Source organism: Scyliorhinus canicula, chromosome 4 (assembly GCF_902713615.1).
Source record: "Scyliorhinus canicula chromosome 4, sScyCan1.1, whole genome shotgun sequence".
NCBI lineage: Eukaryota > Metazoa > Chordata > Chondrichthyes > Carcharhiniformes > Scyliorhinidae > Scyliorhinus > Scyliorhinus canicula.
In genome coordinates, this window is record NC_052149.1 from 37394149 (window position 1) to 37414108 (window position 19960).

The window sequence follows — 19960 nt, forward strand, 5'->3', positions numbered from 1 at the left end:
TGCAATTTTGACATTACAAGCTGAATATTGAAGCCATGCAGAGTACAGTGTAGAACATCTACTAAGAAATTATAGAGATCCTAGATACTGGCATCATTTCAATTCTATACAAGTATTACATCGAAGTTTTAAAATTGTAAAGCATTTTGGCAATGCAAATAGATGAGGACTGATTTTGTTCTAGATAGGAAATCAGGGACAAGAGCTCAGGGGTTAGGATAAATTTTACTGAGTTATTGCAAAGTGGAATGCTTTACCACAGAGTAGTTGAGGCAGGAAATAAATTCCTTTTGTTATGGGAACAGTAGGATTATTTGAAGCAGACAAATATACAGGGTTATGGGGACGGACAGCTCAGTGGGATTGAGTTTTGGATTGGTTCAGAAAAGTGCCAGCATAGATGGGATAACCTGAATGTAGCAAATCATAGAAGCTTGCAACATAAATTGTGACTAAAGTAAAATTTTAGTAGTACCATATGTATTAATGCCTTAAAACCAATGTTAAAAGTCGCCAACTGTAGTTATGAACCTGTAGTGTATATAACATAACATTCCAGTACACATTGATTAGTTAACAAATCATATTGCTTTTGGAAATTTTTGATTTGTGTTGTGACCCTCAATGTAACCCCATGCTCTTGATGTGCAAAACAAGTCATACAATATTTAATTGGACTAAAAATGAAAACGTAATTCAATAATTAGGAACTGCCAAAAATTCAATTTTAAAATCAGTCATTTCTTCATGGGTTTATCTAACAGACTGGATGATCTGAAAAAAGAACAGTTTGTTTGCTTATATTTAAACTGTAAATTGATCCACCATACTCACATGTTAAGTCATCCAACAATTGGCACCTCAAGCCAAAATATTCAGTACACTGAGACAAAAGCCTGCAAAAGTAACAAGGACAAGTAACTCGCAAATGGAACAAAACAAAACACGGTTATTTTAGACAGAAAGGTAATTTACATTCATGTAACGGCCATGGGTCAAATAAATTCAGAGCATTTTGTAAGCAGCAGGTGTCACCCATTCAGCTGTATCTCAATGTTTCAGCACCTTTTTAAAGAATCTTCCACGGGGAATACCTGAGCCCCAGATTAGTTATAGGAACTGCCTAGGTTATCATCCAGCGATTCCAATTAAACGCCAAGCCCCAGATTACACTTAAAGTAAAGCTATAGGAGATCCTTTACAAACTTTTGTGCAGACCAGGCCTTTATTTTATAATTTCAGTTTTTCACTTTACTCCTGACATCCTACCTTTGGTTGATTCCACGCATGATGCTGGTTGGGGACCATAGTGGCAGCTGTGTTGTCAGGACGACGTGCAGAAGGAACTGATTAGGTTTCTGTATTTCTGGGTTCGTGGAGGTATCCGTTTGACTCAGTGTGTACAACTGATCACAGGCAACCCTTCTGATCTGTGAGCATATGGAGCAACAGACATATTTAAAATACAGACAAGTGCACAGCAGCATGAACAAGAGCAAGCCATACTGCCCATCAAGCCACCCATGCGATTCAATAAAATGGGGATTTTATGGCTGAACTTCGACATTAACCTATCCTATCCCTAACATCGTTTTGATTCCCTAGAGCCCCAGAATCTATTGATCCCCATCTCAAATATCTTTATCGATTCAACATCCACAGCCTTCGGGGTAGAGAATTCCAAAGATGCATAACCCTGAGTGAATGAGCTTCTCCTCACCTCAGTCCAAAATTATCCTGAGACTATGACCCTAGTTCCTGACTCTCCAGTCAGGGAACGCAGGCTTCCAACGCTAACTCTGCCAAACCCGCTTAGAATTTTATACCTTTCAATTGTTTTTAAACTCCAGAGAATATAGGTTCATTCTACCAACCTACTCAATTTCTCCACATAGGACAGCCCTTTCACCCCAAGAATCAACCGAATGAACCTTTGGTGCAAACCCTCTAATTCAGGTAACATCCCTCCTTTGTTAAGGAGAATAAAAAGGCACATGGTACTCCAAATGAGATCTCACTAAAACCCTATATTTCTGCAGAAAAACTTCCTTACTTTTATATTGCAACCCACTTCATATAAAAGCTAACATACCAGTTGCCTTCCAAAAACCTTTTTTGTTGAACCTGCATGTTTACATTGTGTACAAATCCCATAATTTATTAGTCTCTTGCCTTTTGAAAAATATTCTGCTTCCCCTCTAGAAACTTTTCTAATTCCAGATATGATTCTGCTTGATCGCTTATTTGTTCCACAGTATTCCAATAATGTAGCATTTGCTGGTCCCAGAGAAAAACAGACTTTTTCAGCAATTTCCTTACCTCAGCACTGGGGGATCCAAGTAGTATGTCAATGATAAAATCACTCACACAAGGAAGAATATAAAAAGAACCTAAAACAAAAAAGCAAACTATGGTTTATCTGATCTTTTAGTCTTTTGCTATCATTGAAAACAATTAGCTACTAATCACATTTATAATATGTATTAGCACAGGTACTTTTCTAATTCAGTTTTTAGTTTCCTTTCGATCTCTACAGTGTACTAGAACATACAGTGCAGAAGGAGGCCATTCGGCCCTTCGCGTCTGCTTCGACCCACTTTAGCCCTCACTTCCACCCTATCCCCGTAATCCAATAACCCCTCCTAACCTTTTTGGACACCAAGGGCAATTTAGCATGGTCAATCCACCAAACCTGCACGTCTTTGGACTGTGGGAGGAAACTGGAGCACCCAGAGGAAACCCACGCAGACAAGCGGGTAACGTGCAGACTCCGAACACAGTGACCCCGCAGGGAATCGTACCTGGGACCCCGGCGCTGTAAAGCCACAGTGCTAGCCACGTGTGCTACCGTGCTGCCCACAACTAAGGTTAGAAATACTAACCTCGTGTTGTGCTTCACCTACAGCTCAACTCAAGCAATTTCTCTAACCAATTCTTTGTATCACCATATCCTTAAATGTGAAGACAGCGACATGACAGTAATTTTTAAATTGGATTTACTCAACTCTGCGCAGCTCCTCCTTCTAAAGTAAAATAAATTCCAATTACTTCCAGTTTCTCTTTTCCTATGGGCTTGTCTATCTCTGGTGATCTCTCCCACTTAGCTCAGCTGCTTCAATTAAAAGAACTCATGTATTTCCTCTAATATCGCATCAATTTTAAAGCACAGCTGCATACAATCATCGAATAGAACCATAGAATCCCTACAGTGCAGGCCATTCGAGCCCGCACTGATCCTTCGAAAGACCATCCTACCTAGGCCCAATCTCCCGTTCCATTCCTGCAAACTCCACCCTAAGGGGCCATTCAGCATGACCAATCCACCTAACCTGCACATCTTTGGACTGTGGGAGGAAACCGGAGCACCCGGGGAAACCCACAGACACGGGGAGAAAGTGCAAACTCCATACAGTCACCCAAGGTCGGAATCCAACCCAGGTCCCTGGTGCTGAGAAGCAGCGGAGCTAACCATTGTGCCACCGTGTCAAGCTGTGTTTATAAGAGGAATATGGTGAAAAATATGGTTTTTAAAACAGCTATGGATGAAAACCTGAAGTAGAGTTAGAGGTTTTACCAAAGAAAATTGGATTTTTTTTCCTCTTCAGATAATTTGAAAATAAAGCAAATAAGAGGCATAACTATAAGATTCAGGGTGGGAGATATAGGAGGGAGATCCGAGGTAGGTTCTTTACTCAAGAGTGGTTAGGGTGTGGAATGGACTGCCTGCTGTGATAGTGGAGTCGGACACTTTAGGAACTTTCAAGGGGTTATTGGATAGGCACATGGAGCACACCAGAATGACAGGGAGTGGGATAGCTTGATCTTGGTTTCGGACAATGCTCGGCAAAACATCGAGGACCGAAGGGCCTGTCCTGTGCTGTAGTGTTCTATGTTCTATGAGGCAGAAATGCATCGGCAAAATTAAGATTCCTGAACCTTGCTGCAGAAGTGGAGATTTACCAAAGGAATCCTTAATGACATATTTACAGTGGATGGTGAGAATAATTTCCACAGAGAACATGTTTTGACAGGTATGCTCAAAACCCTTAGCATTGTATGTCATTTACTTATAAAATAAGATTGTAATCTTGTATTGTCACCTAGAGTATTACGAAAGACAAATGTCATTTTAAAGTAGATCCAACTCTCAAATATAAATCGACTGATCTGTGAAAGACATTACCTAGTTGCTGGCACCGGAGTTGTAAACATGTGACTAGAAGTGATAAGGCCTCTCGAGCAATGAGCGTATCTTTGGTGGAGACGGAGTGCTGCTTCACACATATGCCTGCATGGAGCGTGCTTGATTCACCTTCACTTCCTGTACTGCAAGTGCTGCCTGTAAAAAGTTAAACAGTTGCAGTGCTATTCCACTTGAGGGGGTAGTTTACTCCCCATCTTCCATTAAGATAACCGGACAGTAAATTTAATACTTTACTAAAAAAACATTACTTGACCTACCCACCAAGCTATGGAACCCATTTCTGTGATATTTATCTGATACCACAGTCGGCTCTAAATAAAAAATAATTAAAACAAATGAATATGTTCAATCAATACCGCCAAATATCAGAATCACTGTATTCCAACAACTGTCCAAATCCGTAATTACGGGGTGAGTTCCTCCGCAAAAATGCTGGAGAATATACATTTGACAACTGTGATTCAGCAAATGATGATTTCCTGTTGTTACCAGAAAAGTGGTGAGTGTCGTGTGCACAGGTTCCAGAGTAAACTAAGGAGCAAAACTGATGTCCAACCCTCGATGCAAGAGGAACACTGACTGAGGTCAGATTATGTCAATTACTGACCCTCGTGACCAAGAGTGTTACTTCACATGGAGAATACAAAAGGGCACAGAAAATTACGCAAAAGAGATTGAGAACTGCGAAACGGGATCCATTTTTGTTTTTGTCAAGAGTTCGGGAGCTAGTCAGACTTTTGCTAAAGTATCCATCGAGGCAAATATCTATTTTATGCCACTTGTCTTGGTATCTAATTTGAAAAGACTGACAGTGGGATTCTAACCTTCAAACTAAAGCAAAAAAATAAAGATTGCCAGCTGGGAAAAGCTTCAAGGGCACACAGATTTCCTCACCTGAACTGCTGAGCCTATTTCGAATACCAACAGAAAAAAGAGAATTGGTACTCTCTCTAATTGGCTGGCAGCTCCCCACTAGGTCAAGACGTCCAGCTGCTGCTGCCCATGTCAGCCTCATGAAGCAGGCCACGGTTGAGGTGAAATCATTCACATCCATTGTCTGCAACATAAAGTTATGTTCACATTAACTAAAATACAGAAATCGCACACTTGCTGGTCAGATAACTGGCATGCTGTACCGCCAAGGATGAATGAGTGAGCTTAGGTTGAAACACAAGTATATCTTTTACTTGATGATTCCAATAACAATTTGTTCAAATAACTAAAATGTTATTCTTCAAGAGAGTTGAAGAGTTGACAAATTGATTTGTTCCTTTAGTTGACCCAAATTAAGGTTGTCATAATTTCTTACAATCATTCCCTTTATGTTCATCGGTGGGCAGCTTTTAACCTTCAAATAAAAACTTCAGGGATATTTGAAGAAAGTTGAATGCCTAAACCCATCTGTACATCTCAACGATTTTGGAAGAGTAAACACGGTATCTAAATAATCTTGTGTTTAAGCTTGCGACAAATGTCATGGGGAGTGTGTGGGAAAAAACGAAGTTTTAATTATCTCATGATAATTAAACACTGAACCCATTTTGTGGGTAAGGTATGATCGGAACATATATAGGCATTAGAAGAAGTCCATTTGTCCTCTATAACCTGTTCAGCCGTTCAATTATTCATGGCTGATCAAATATCTCAATGCCATTTTCCTGCATTATCTCCATATGCCTTGAATATCTCTTTAATATCTAGAACTCTATCGACCTCGGTCTTAAATATACTCAATCACAGAGTCCCCACAGACCTCTGGGGTAGAGAATTTAAAAGATTCACCACCCTTTGAGTGAAGAAATTCTTCAACTCAACTCAGCCCCAAATGGTCTATCTCTCTCTTTTATTCTGAGACTATGTCCCCCAGTTCGAGAGCCCCCCACCCTCTCCATGCCAGGGGAAACATGCTTCCTTCATGCACCTTGTCGACTTGAGCCATGTAAGAATTTTGTATGTTTCAATGAGATTACCTCATTCTTCTAAATTCTAGGGGATACAGACCCAGTCTCCTCAATTTCTCCCCACAGAACAATGCCAACATCCCAGCGGTTAGTGCGGCGAACCTTCATTGCACCCCTTCTATGGCCAATATATCCTTCCTTAGGCAAAGAGACCAAAACTCGCACAATACTCCAGATGCAATTTCACCAAGGTGCTATATAATTGCAGCAACCCTTTACTCCTGTAATCAAATCCTCTTGCTATAAAGGCCAACATACCATTTGCCTTTCTAATTGCTTGTTGCACCTGCATGTTAGTTTTCAGTAGCTTGGAAACAAAGACACCCAAATCCCTTTGGATATCAACACTTCCCAATCTCTCACCACTTAAGAAGTACTCTGCATTTGTTTTTCCTACCAAAACGAATAATTTCACTTATCCACATTATAATTCCATTTGCCATGTTCTTGCCGTCTTGCTAAGACTGTCCAAATCCCCTTGAAGCCTCTTTGCATTCACCTGACAATTCAGACTCCCACCAAGTTTTGTGTCATCAGCAAACTTGGAAATATTACATTTGGTCCCAACTTCCAAATCATTCACAGATGGCGAACAGCTGGGGCCCCAAACACTGATCCTTGCAGTACCGCACCAATACCGCACAGACTGCCAATCTGAGAATGACCCACTTGTTCCGATTCCGGTTTTGGTCCTTTAACCAATCCTAATCCCACTATATACCCCCAATCCCATGTGCTTTAATTTTGCCAACTACCTCTTCTGTGAAACCTTACTGAGAGCCTTCTGAAAATTCAAATATACCACAACCACAGGTTCTCGTTTATCTATTCTGCTAGTTACATTCTCAAAAAAATTAAACAGGTTTGTCAAACATTACTTCTCTTTCATAAATCCATGCGACTGCCCAGACCTATCATTAGTTTCGAAGTATCACATCCTTTTAATAGACTCTAGCATTTCCCTATGGCTGATGCAAGTCTAACAGATCTAGAGTGCCCCATTTTCTCTCTCCCTCCTTTCTGAAATTCGCTACCTTCCAATCTGCAGAAACGGTTTTGGAAGGCAACCACCAATGCATCATCTCTGCCACCACTTCTTTCAACACTCTGGGATTTAGATAATCAATGGGGAATTTATCAACTTTCAACTTCAGTCCCACTAATTTCTCGAGTACTGCTTTTTAAAAAAAACTATCAATTTCTTTCAGTTCCTCATTCTTGCTGGTCTCTTGGTTCTCTTGTATTTGAGAGGATTTGTGTCTTCCGCCATGAAGACAAATACAAAATGCTTGTTCAGTTTCTGTCATTTCCTGATTGCACATTATAAATTCTCATGTCTCTCGTTTGTAACGGGTCCACATTTTTCTTTGATAATCTTTTCCTTATCATGTACCGAAAGATGCTTTTACAGTCCACTTTCATGTTTCACACTAATTTACTTTCATATTCTATTTTTTCTATCAGTTTATTGGTCCTCCTTTGCTGAATTCTAAAATGCCCCCAATCCTCAGGCTTACTGCTTTTTGTTCAGCAACTTTGTTAAGTCCTTTCCTTTGATCTAATACAATCGTTAACTTCTCATTAGCCATGGTCGGATCACTTTTCCTGTTGGGTCCCTCAAAGGAATGTAAACTTGCTGTAAACCATGTATCAACTCTTTAACTCACAGCCATTGCCCATCCACCATCATACCTTTTAATTTAGTTCCCAATCTACCATAGCCAATTTCCTCCTCATAGCTTCATAGTTTCTTTGGATTTAAGAACCGAGTTATGGATTGAACTACGTAATTTTCAAACTCAATGTAAAGTTCTGTCATTTAATGGTCACTCTTCCATAAAGATTCCTTTACAACCAAATTATTAATTAGCCCTTTGTCATTGCATAATACCAGATTTAAAATACTGTTCTCTAGTTTGTTCCCTGACATAGTTTTAACTATCTTGTATACATTCCAGGATTCATCTTCCACAGCATTAGTACTAATTAAGTTTACCCAGTTTATATGTTGATTGAAGTGCCTATGACTATTTTTTTGTCATGTTACATGCACCTCAAATTTCCTGATTTGTATCGATTTACCTAATTATATACATTATCTGATTTAGACTTTCCTGATAACTTTAATGGATTAGGCTTTAGAATCAGTTGTTCCACTACGGAAATGAGCAGATAGACACTTCTGCAAATTCCTGACAAGACACGTTTCATTGTTTTGTTTTTGCAATTCCTCTTTCAAAATACCAGAAGCGACACCACTGGTAAGAGATGCACCAATCTATTTGCGCAACTCAAGGCCCTGTCAATAAGAGGAGACCAGTATACTGACTTCCATTGTGTTTTTTTAAATTGAGAGTTTTCCCTCTTTCTCCTGTAAGACCTTACTAAAAGGAATATTTGCACAGAACCCAGAACCCCAATTCTAGGTCTGCCCCCAGGACTCCTTCCACCAATTTCTGAATGCTGGATCCCGAGAAGTGGTCCATGTGCTCAACCTTCTTGCAATGCAAATGGTGGCGAACACAGTGTCCTTATTTTCATTTTGCTGTTTCAATTGACAGTTTCTCAGGTGCAGCTCGACATCAGAAAACAAACAAAATTGCATAATTAACTATCAATTTAATGATAGGACTTGGTTATACTGTATTACCACCTTCCCTTTAATATATGCTGCACTTTCAAAACATCTGGACATTAATGCACAAATATTAATGTTACTCAGACTGTACAGTTACAAAAAGTCTCAAGAACAAAATATTGCAAATGCTGGAAATCTGAAATAAAAACAAATGGTGCTGGAAATACTTAATGCTCAGGCAGCATCTGTGGAGAAAGAAAGAGTAAATATTTTGAGTGGGATATAACTCTTCCTCAGAACTAAGTAGAAATATGATGAGTTTTATGCCATTGAAATGGTGGAATAGGAGTAAGAAGGGAAGTCTTTGATAGGCGTTATGGAACAAAATGCAAAGGGAGTGATAATGGTTGTTTGTAAAGAAATAATTTGCCCAGAATGAGGGTGAATGGCAAAATAATGAACAGCTCTGTCAGAAGGCAAAAATATGAAGAACAAGATTATGACTGGCACATGACCAATAAAAAACATCATCAAAATGGGGCAGAAATGGTCTGAAATTGCAGATCTTAGTACAGAGTCCAGAAGGCTATAAAGTGTCTAATTGGAAGACGAGGTGCTGTTCCTACAGTTTTTGTTGAGTTTCACTGGAACACTACAGCAGGCAAGGAACAGAAATGCGAGCCTGAAAGCAAGGTGCTGAATTAAAATAGCAAGCAACCAGAAGTTCAGGATCATTATTTCAGACTGGGCGAAGGTGCTTCACAAGCAGTCACCCAATCTTTAGAGGATACTGCATTGTGAGCAGTGAATACAGTATTCTAAATAGAAAGAAGTACAATTAAATAATTGCTTCACCTGGAAGAAGTGTTTGGGTTCTTGGTCAGTGAGGACAAAGGAGTTAAGAGAGCACGTTACATCTCCTGCAATTCCATGGCAAGATGCTATGGGGAAGATTTGAAGAATGAGCTTGTCACGGAGGGAACAGTCCCTTTGGAATATTGGAGGGAAAGAAGTGTTTGGTGGTGGCAGAAATGACAGATGATGATCTTTGAATATGGAGGCTAGTGGGATGGAAAGTGAGAACAAGGGAAACCCCTTCTGCAGTCTCAGCGTATGGGGTGAGATTAGAAGTGTAGGAAATGAAGTGTCAGACAGAGTGTCAGAAGAGTCATGATGTAGGTGGGATGAGACTGGGTGAGGGGAGGAAAAAATAGAATTAAGATAGGAAGAATAAGTTCAGTGCGGCATAATAGGGCTGAAACAACGGATTTACCAGGATAGTCCTGTTTGTGGATTTTGGGAAGAATGTAGAATCAGCTGTTCAGCAGGAAGCTGTGGAGGAAAGAACCCTAGAGGAGGTGAAGTCAGTGACAGTCCTGGAAACATTAGCTTGATATTTGACATTGGGCTTGTGGTCTGTTCGGTAGTAGGCTCTTGATGCAACAGGAGGTAGGAAGAAGTGTATAAGAGTTAGCGCTCAGCTTCTGCAAGGTCGATTTTGGTACGCCAGACAATAGCACCACCCTTGTCAGCAGAGTTGGCTTTACTCACCTGTATTGCCACTCTAGCAGCAGGTATAATCTCCTCAATTCTGATAGATGACCGATCTGATGTCACACTCATCTGTCTCATTGTTGATTTTTCTTGGCCGCCACGACTGCTCTGTCGACTGACATTGCGAAATGGGCGGGAGGACAATGCTTCCATTCCATCCTTCAGGAAGTCGTCATCTAAAGTAGGAGGCATGGTTTGGCCAACTAACAGAAACCTGATGAAGGAGAGACTCGGTATAAAAATAAGAATAGAGTGCCCTGAAATTCTAATAATTCCACTCACTTTTGCCCTTTTTTGAGTAGTGGGCAAATGGGAAGAAATCAAGTTCAACAAATTATTTTGAGGATTTTCTCACTTTACAGCTTCACCGGATTTTGAGGGTGAATACTATTTGGAAAAGGACAAAAAGCAGGTTTAAACTTAGTTCGCTGCAATAAAATCAGTGCACATTTTCCGACACATTTCTCTACACCCTCAAAATTCTAAACTGTAGAAATTCTGTGATCCACAACTCATCCTCAGCTGAGCTTGCCCAAGTCTGCAGCGTTTGAATAGTTGCTGGCTGCTGAACTTTCAAAGCAACCATACTGTTGCACTATCTGTATTTTTTTCATCCTTGTTGGAGACCACATCACCTTCAGCAAGGAGCTTTCTCTTGATAACTTCATTGCAATGTGCAATTTTGTCATGTAGGAAACAACCATTTTAGCATTCTATTTATTCTTTGTTGATCTGGACCACTTATCCATTATTGTTCCTATCTCTTGAAGCCCATTCTCAAAACCATATATCGCGATCATGAAAGTTTCAGTTGATCCGAATCCACATTTGTTTTGGAATTCCAGATTTCCACTACTCAATAAGAAAACGTTAGTTGAGAATCTACTATGTTAGGGAAGCACGGTGGTGCAGTGGTTAGCACTGTTGCCTCACGGCACTGAGGAGCCAGGTTCGATCCCGGCCCTGGGTCACTGCCCGTGTGGAGTTTGCTGCCTGGGTCTCACTCCCACAACCCAAAAAGATGCACAAGGTCGGTGAATTGGCCATGCTAAATTGCCCCTTAATTGGAAACAAAAATAATTGAGTACTCTAAATTTATATATTAAAAAAAAGAGAATCTACCATGTCTTAGCAGGCTGACACACCAAAATGCTACACCATCAAATTGCAGTGATGATGAATTTGAACAATTATTTATCTGACAGGGTGCAGAAAAAGGATAACTGTTATTTTCAGTAATTGCACAACAAAGGATTAGGTACAAGAATCTACCTCTCACTCGTTGGACAGATTTCCGAAAACTTGGAAAACTAATGGGAGAATTTAGTTTACAAAGTCACTTTAATTACTACATGAAACAATCACCTGCATCAATACAAACATCAAGCTGGCAGGCACAATAACCTTTGGAATTTTAGAAGCAATTATTTGCAGAATGTTTTCAATAATTTCAAAAGTTTGAATTATAGCCTCATCTTCATTATATAGTTACGAGATCCTGAATGAATTTAAAATATAATTATTCTCAGGATGTGGGTATCACTGGCAAATGCAACAATTATTGTCCATCCCTAGCTGCTCAGAGAAGGTGCAAAGACTTGATACAACGGAGCAGCCTGCCTGGACACTTCAGTGTAGTCAAGAGTCAACCACGCTGGCGTGAGATTGGAATCACATATAGGCCAGTCAGGGTAAGAATGACAAGTTTCCTTCCCCGAAAACACATGACAACTAATTGAGTTCCTTATGACAATCCACAGATTCATGGTCACTTTCCCAAACTAGCTTTTATTTCAAGGTTCTGTTGCAAATTCAATTCAATTTACCAAACTGCCGTGGAATCTGATCTGATCTTCCTTCTCGGGGTTAGTGGTCCAGTAAAGATAATCAATACATTAGCATACCCTTGATAATCAACTTGCCTCAGTAAAAATGTGTGACTTGTGATAAAGTCTATAGTTTTGATTATATTTGTAACGCTGTAAAAGCAGATATTTTCTAGCACAATTATTAAATGCTGCAACACATTGTCTTTACTCATAGCAATGAATTGTGATAATACTGGGCATTGTGGATGTGTCCTTAAGGTGTCAGTGTGCAAAATGGTCAGAACAATTTGATTTCCAAAGCAGTTAACAAAATAATTAAATTATTTCCTCCTGTCCCCTTCGCTTGAAGGTTTTGACCCCTCACTGGGCTTCAGTCTCTAATATGTCATTCAAATGACCATAGTTTTTGCATGAAGCTGGACAGAAAATGTGACTGTGGGAAGTACCCAATCTTGTTCTTGGCTGACAGTGTTACTCACTCCCTTAGCAGCCATATGCAGATGATGGCTTTAATTTTGAGTAAATCAATGTACATTGGCTCTCACCTTGCAAGCTGTAGGCAGATTGAATAAACTCCCTGTCTTGTTTCATAATCCACCTCAGACGGAATGGAATCTCTTTGCATAACATTCACCACCAAACTGGAATATATAAAAAATGAAACTGTGTGTAGCATTATTAATAACATGTTAGTGCAAAAATATCAGCTATATGGCTTTTGGGTGAGAATTACCAAGAAAAGCAGCAAAATCACAACTATCCTTACCAGCAAAATTTTGAACATACTTTTCACTGCAGAGTAACTGTAACCACTGGGCATTATATCGAGGTCGTGGTAATTCGGAAAATAGTGAGGATTCCAAAAGTGCAACTGGAGAGAGTTCAGCTATGCCATTTTTGTGTTGTAGTGCCACCCTCCCATAACATTGTTGCTTTAACTTAATGGTAAGAAGTCTTACAACACCAGGTTAAAGTCCAACAGGTTTGTTTCAAACACGAGCTTTCGGAGCGCAGCTCCTTCCTCAGGTGAATGGCGAGGTATGTTCCAGAAACATTTATATAGACAAAGTCAGAGATGCTGGACAATGCTTGGAATGCGAGCATTTGCAGGTAATCAAATCATTACAGATCCAGGGAGAGGGATAATCACAGGTTAAAGAAAAATTCACACCTCTTTAACCTGGTGTTGTAAGACTTCTTACTGTGCTCACCCCAGTCCAACACCGGCATCTCCACATCATAACTTAATGGTGTAAGGGATTTTCCTAGAAGTAATCAAAGTCCTCTCCAATCCTACAACCTGCATCCTCAATAAGTGTGCAGCACCAGGCGTATGATTAATCAGTTGCAGTACGTAGTGCCCTTGGTGATCACAATGGGTGCCTACAATGTTCTTATGTTTCTCAAAAGGTTACAAATGCAACAATCACAAGACATTGCACATAGTGTAACTTAAAGTTGCATTATTAAATTTATTTACACATTAAATAAGTTAACATGGTAATATAGAAAAATGCTAAGTACTGATAACAGACACAAGTATATATACACCGATATGAATGCCAAAGCTGGTGGGATAATACTTTGGATCAAAGGCCATGTTGCAAGAGAGTTGACAGCTAATCACTAGAGGGGGGGCTTTGGTCTCCTGGTCAGAGGTCCCATGGTCCTGTCTACGCTGTGTTCCTGCTGACACTGTAGATCAGACATGATTTAACCAATCTTAACGAAACATTCTAAGAAAGAATGAGACAAGTGTCATAAATCTGACTCATACTTCATTTGTTGTTTTTCTCTTATTTGATTTGTTTCAGGTAAGTTGTGTACTGAGACAGGACACATTATTACTTGGTAAGCGAAAGCAACAGGCAGTACGCAGAGCCAGGAAAGGTGAAGAGGCTAGAGCAAAAAGGCAAACGGTCGAAAAAAAGCACCAGGTAGCAGCTAGAGAAAGGAAAGGTGGAGAGGTTAAAGCCAGATGGAAAAACGTTGACAAAGAGTAACAGGGTGCAATAACCACCAGTGCTGCAGATAAAAGACCAAGACTCATCTTTCACCTCATCATAATGGAATCAGATACAGAATGCGATACTGGCAGTACATCAGAAGTACAGAAGTATGTGAATATTGTTTGGGGCGGGGGGGGGGGGGGGGGGGGGGGGGAATAAAGAGCCACATTCAATGGTTTGCACAGATGTCAAAGAACGATCGGCAACTTGAAATGAGCCATTTGACCCATTGTATGTTCTTCTTATGGGAACAAGTAAAATAAAAAAATTTCTTGAAACAAATCAGAAAACATAGCAGCTGGGTATAATGACCAAGATGTCCTTATTTGCCCCCAAGAAAGAAGAACTTCTAATGTGACCAGTCATGAAATATTTAAAGTTTCAATGAATTATGAATGCAGACAGCAACACTGAAAGTGTGCAGATTGATACTACAGATGCTGCCTTTAAGACGGATGATTAAATATTAGAGTATTAACAAACACTGAGAAACAGGTGTAAATGTAGATTTTGATCCTGAGGATTTTGAGGATCATGCAATAAACTCAAAATCAAGCCAAGGAAAGTAGCTTTACTTAAATGAAAGTAAATTCATTGCAAACATTTTTTTTTGCCAATGCTTTTGAATATAATTATTTTGTGAATTTAGTATATGCATTTACTATGTGGGATTTAAAAAATATTTAAAATTATGTTAACAAAGGTAATTAACTTAATTGTTGAATGAAACCTATGGCTATTTAGTCCATATGCCCGAGTGCGAATGTTCCAGCTTGTTACTTTCAAAAAATATTTTCTTATTTTTAAGTTTTGTCTTTTTATTACCCAGGCGTAGGATGGATAGCCCAGCTTGTACTGGTTTAAAAATAAAATCCCTTCAAAATGAATTTCTTGCAGACTCAGTGATGAGTCTCTAAATGATGAGGCTCACCATCTTAGCAGTTTCTAACAACCTCTTAAGTCTCATTAATTATCCACGTTTGAAGTTGTGAACCACTGAATGGAATGTTGATGATCAAATGCTCTCAGCCTGGTTTCTGGTGACCTGCTAATGTTTCAAATGAGCAGCATTCTTTCAGCAAATGAGTGCAGACTTGATGGGTTGAATGGGCTCGTTTATGAATGGCAGATTTCATTTTCACTAAACTAATTTTGGACTATTATTTTAAGTCCAGAAATCTCCCTACTTTGTCAGCCAACAGTCACGAGCACAAAGATGAAATATCTCAAACGCCAAATGGCTGTAAAACCATTAATTCTTTGAAACCAATGTGCGCTGCTGACTTTTTTGGGGTGGCTGCCCACTTTCGAGCTCACTTGTGTGCTGTCATTATAAACACTAATGGCCATTACAGGGTACACCATTGGTAAAGTTTAATGTCGAAATCACATCATTTTCTGCATATTATAGTTAATTAATCTACAAAACACTCAGTAGCAGCTTTTGCCAGTTTGAAGTCTGTGACAGATGTTTGAATTAATTAAAGAAAACAACCATGACCTATAAAATCACAGGTTTGACTTTGGAATTGTAGCAGTCATGTTCAGTGAAATCCATTATCTCTGTGAAGTTGAAAGCTTGCCAATATATATATATATATATATATATAAAATATATTTATATCAAACAAAATGACATTACATTGCTGAAATGATTAAAGAACATGGTGAATGACATAGATAGGATTTAGGAGCAGCTAGGGGCTGAACTAAGAAGCAGAATCTCAAAGGTAATCATCTCTGGATTATTACCTGGGCCACAAACAAACTGGTTGAGGGCATATAAGATTAGAGGGATGGATGCATGGCTGTAAGACTGGCGTTGGAGAAACGGGTTTTGATTCATGGGGAACTGGTACCAGTACTGGGGAAAATGGGAACTGTCCCGTTGGAGCAGGCTTCACTTGAACCGTATTGGAACCAGTGTTATGGTGAGTCGTATAATCAGTGGGGTAGAGAGAGCTTTAAACTAAATAGTGGGGAAAATATGAGAGAAGATGTAGTAAATCAAGGGTAATAATGCAGCAGTGGAGCAGGGTTGCAATTTGAGTAAAGATAACTAGTTTGGGAGACAAGGACAGAAAGTAAAGACTTAAGAATGTACCAACAGTCAAGGTCAGATAAGGTAAAAATTGTTTATAAAAGAAAACAAAGTTCACGGTTTTGTATCTGAATGTGCACAGCATTTGGAGCAACATGGATGAATTGTTAGCATTGATAGAAAGAAATATGCAGGACTTAACAGCTATCAGCGACATCTTTCTAGAGTGACCAAGACTGGGACCCAAATATCGAAGGATATTTGACAATTTGAAAAGATAGGAAGCTAGGAAATGATGGTGAGGTAGCTCTGTTAATTAAGGATGTCATTAGTACTGTGAAAGATGACTAGCACAAAAGAGCAAGATGTAGAATCAGTTTGAGTAGGGATAAGAAATAAAAAAAGGAAGGTCACTTATGGGAGTAGCTTATAGGTCACCTAACACTAGTTACTCTGTGGGACACAGCATTCAGGAATAAGTAAATGGGAAGTGTATCATAGAATTTACAGTGCAGAAGGAGGCCATTCAGCCCATCGAGTCTGCACCGGCTCTTGGAAAGAGCACCCTACCCAAGGTCAACACCTCCAACCTATCCCCATAACCCCACCCAATACTAAGGGCAATTTTGGACACTAAGGGCAATTTATCATGGTCAATCTACCTAACCTGCACATCTTTGGACTGTGGGAGGAAACTGGAATACCCGGAGGAAACCCACGCACACACTGGGAGGATGTGCAGACTCCGCACAGACAGTGACCCAAGCTGGAATCGAACCCGGGACACTGGAGCTGTGAAGCAATTGTGCTATCCACAATGCTACCGTGCTGCCCATATGAAAGGTACCGCAATAATCATGGGTGACTTATAGATTGGACAAATACAATTGGTAAAGGTGGCCTGGCAAATGAGTTCATATAGAGTTTATGAGGGACAATTTCTTACAGAAGTATGTTCTAGAGCCAACGAGGGACCAGGCTATTCCAGACCTGGTAATGTGCAATGAGACAATATTAATCAATAACCTCATGGTAAAGGGGCCATTAGGTAACATGATAGTATTTTATGTTCAGTTTGAAGGAGGAAGGTGGAATGAAATAAAGACTATTGGAAAAGCTGGGGGCAAAATAATACATGCACACATACAAACCTTAAACCTCCTGCTTTGAGGAAATTTTCACAGAAAGATTTAGCGCAGTTTCTTGCCATCTCATCATCTGATGTAGGCATCAGCTTGGAACTGAGAACCTGCACAAATAGCATAAAAGATTAAACCAATAGCAGGAACCAAATTACTTTCTTCATCAAATACATTTTCAATAAGTGGAATGAACAAAGACTGGAAATGAATAAATAATTTCCACTTAGTATTGCATATTTTTGTTGAAGATGTTTTTCAAAGTGTCACTAAAATATTGAAAATTGAAAGAAGAAACTGATCAATTAATGCTCAATTTCAACAGATCTAGGATCTTATTGTTATCCAATAGTCGCCAGGATTGCCTCCACTGCTTGAGAGTTTATGAATGATTAATTTATACAATGGAACTGAAGGGTAACCAAGGGAAAAGTCCTACAGAAGAAATTAAAACAGCCAACATTACAATTTAAATTTGAATAATCAAGATTTCTGCTTAAAGTGAGCAAATATATATATTTTTTTATAAATGTTTTTATTCAGTTTTCATATTTTATATTGAACAAATTACAAATTGTTAGGAGAGAAAAAAAAAAACAAACACGCAAAAATTAACATACATATTTACAGGTAAGCATCTTCGTAGTAGTAACTGCGCCCCCCCCCCCCCCCCCCCCCCAACATGTTTATTTAGTTTGGTTTTGGGCCTTAGCTAGCCATCGAACCCCCGTAACGAACCTGTAGCCCCCCCCCCCCTCCCGCTACCTTCCCCCGACTATTCTTCCTCTTGTACATTGGCCACAAATAGGTCCCGGAACAGTTGCATGAATGGCTCCCACGTTCTGTGGAAGCCGTCGTCCGACCCTCGGATGGCAAATTTGATTTTCTCCATTTGGAGAGATTCCGAGAGGTCGGACAGCCAGTCCGCAGCTCTGGGCAGTGCTGCTGACCGCCAGCCAAACAGGATTCTACGGCGGGCGATCAGGGAGGCAAAGGCAAGGGCGTCCGCCCTCCTCCCCAGGAATAGATCTGGCTGTTCTGAAACCCCGAAGACCGCCACTATCGGGCATGGCTCCACCCTCACTCCCACCACTTTGGACATAACCTCGAAGAAGGCTGTCCAGTACTCCACGAGTCTGGGGCAAGACCAGAACATGTGGGCGTGGTTGGCCGGGCCTCTTTGGCACCGTTCACATCTGTCTTCCACCTCCGGGAAGAACCTACTCATACGGGTTCTTGTTAAGTGGGCTCTATGTACCACTTTTAGTTGCGTCAGGCTGAGCCTTGCGCACGTGGAGGTGGAGTTGACCCTATGCAGTGCTTCGCTCCAGAGTCCCCACCCTATCTCCATCCCCAGGTCGTCCTCCCATTTCCTCCTTGTTGCGTCCAGTACGGTGTCGTCCCTATCTACCAGTCGGTCATACATGTCACTACAGTTCCCTTTCTCTAGGATACTTGCGTCCAGTAGGTCTTCCAGTAGTGTCTGTCGTGGCGGTTGTGGGTACGTCCTTGTCTCCTTTCGTAGGAAGTTTTTGAGCTGCAGGTACCGTAGCTCGTTCCCCCCAGCTAGCTGAAATTTCTCTGTCAGTTCGTCCAGTGTTGCGATCCTGTCGTCCGTGTATAGGTCCCTGACTGTCAGTGTCCCCCCGTCCTGCCTCCACCTTTTGAAGGTGGCGTCAGTCAGTGCTGGTGTGAACCTATGGTTGTTGCAGATGGGAGCCCTGTTCGACATTTTGGTCAGGCCAAGTTGCTGCCGCAGTTGGTTCCAGGATTGGAGGGTGGCTGTCACCACTGGGCTGCTGGAGTGTTTTTTGGGTGGGGATGGGAGTGCTGCCGTGGCGAGGGCCCGGAGGGAGGTTCCCATGCAGGAGGCCTCCTCCGCACGCACCCACTCAGCTTCTGGCTCCTGGATCCATCCCCTTACTCGCTCGGCTGTTGCTGCCCAGTGGTAGAATTGTAGATTCGGGAGGGCTAACCCTCCCCTGGTTTTTGTTTTTTGTAAGACCTTCTTTGGGATCCTAGCATTTTTACCCCCCCATACGAACGCCATGATGAGTTTGTCCAGCGCTTTGAAAAAGGCCTTGGGGATGTAGATCGGAATGGATCTAAACAGGAAGAGGAACCTGGGCAGTACAGTTCATTTTGATCGTCTGAACTCTCCCCGCGAGGGAGAGCGGGAGTGTGTTCCATCTTTGCAGGTCCTTTTTAACTTCCTCCGTCAGGCTGGTGAGGTTCCATTTGTGGATCCCTTTCCAGTCATGGGCTATTTGGATCCCCAGGTAGCGGAATTTATGTCGGGCTTGTTTGAACGGCAGCCCCTTTAGTGCTGCCCCCCCCCCTTGCGGGTGTACTGGGAAGATCTCACTTTTGCTCATGTTGAGTTTGTAGCCCGAGAAGGCTCCAAAGTCTTTCAGGAGCGCGATGATTCCGTCCATGCTGCTTTGTGGGTCCGAGATATAGAGGAGCAGATCATCCGCATAGAGTGAGACTCTGTGCTCTCTACCTCCCCTTCGGATCCCCCTCCAATTTTTTGCTGCCCTGAGCGCGATTGCTAGCGGTTCAATTGCTAGTGCGAACAGCAGCGGGGACAGTGGGCATCCTTGTCTGGTGCCCCTGTGCAGCTGGAAGTATTGGGAGTTGGTATT

The 19960-nt window shown here is 41.0% G+C and overlaps 1 protein-coding gene across 3 annotated transcripts in view; it reads right to left on the bottom strand.

Moving 5' to 3' along the window:
• The window catches only part of usp24 (ubiquitin specific peptidase 24), a 200945-nt gene that overhangs the window by 64131 nt on the left and 116854 nt on the right, over window positions 1–19960 (bottom strand). For all 3 annotated transcript variants that reach the window (XR_005460306.1, XM_038794055.1, XM_038794056.1), the window contains exons 31-38: window positions 17328–17425; window positions 12672–12767; window positions 10295–10511; window positions 5099–5261; window positions 4184–4339; window positions 2320–2390; window positions 1270–1430; window positions 835–896 (exon numbers count right to left, since the gene is read on the bottom strand). Coding sequence is in view for 2 of the 3 variants with exons in the window: in XM_038794055.1 (XP_038649983.1) it covers window positions 835–896; window positions 1270–1430; window positions 2320–2390; window positions 4184–4339; window positions 5099–5261; window positions 10295–10511; window positions 12672–12767; window positions 17328–17425 (1024 nt within the window). In the remaining variant the exon portion in view is untranslated. The remainder of the gene's footprint in view (window positions 1–834; window positions 897–1269; window positions 1431–2319; window positions 2391–4183; window positions 4340–5098; window positions 5262–10294; window positions 10512–12671; window positions 12768–17327; window positions 17426–19960) is intronic.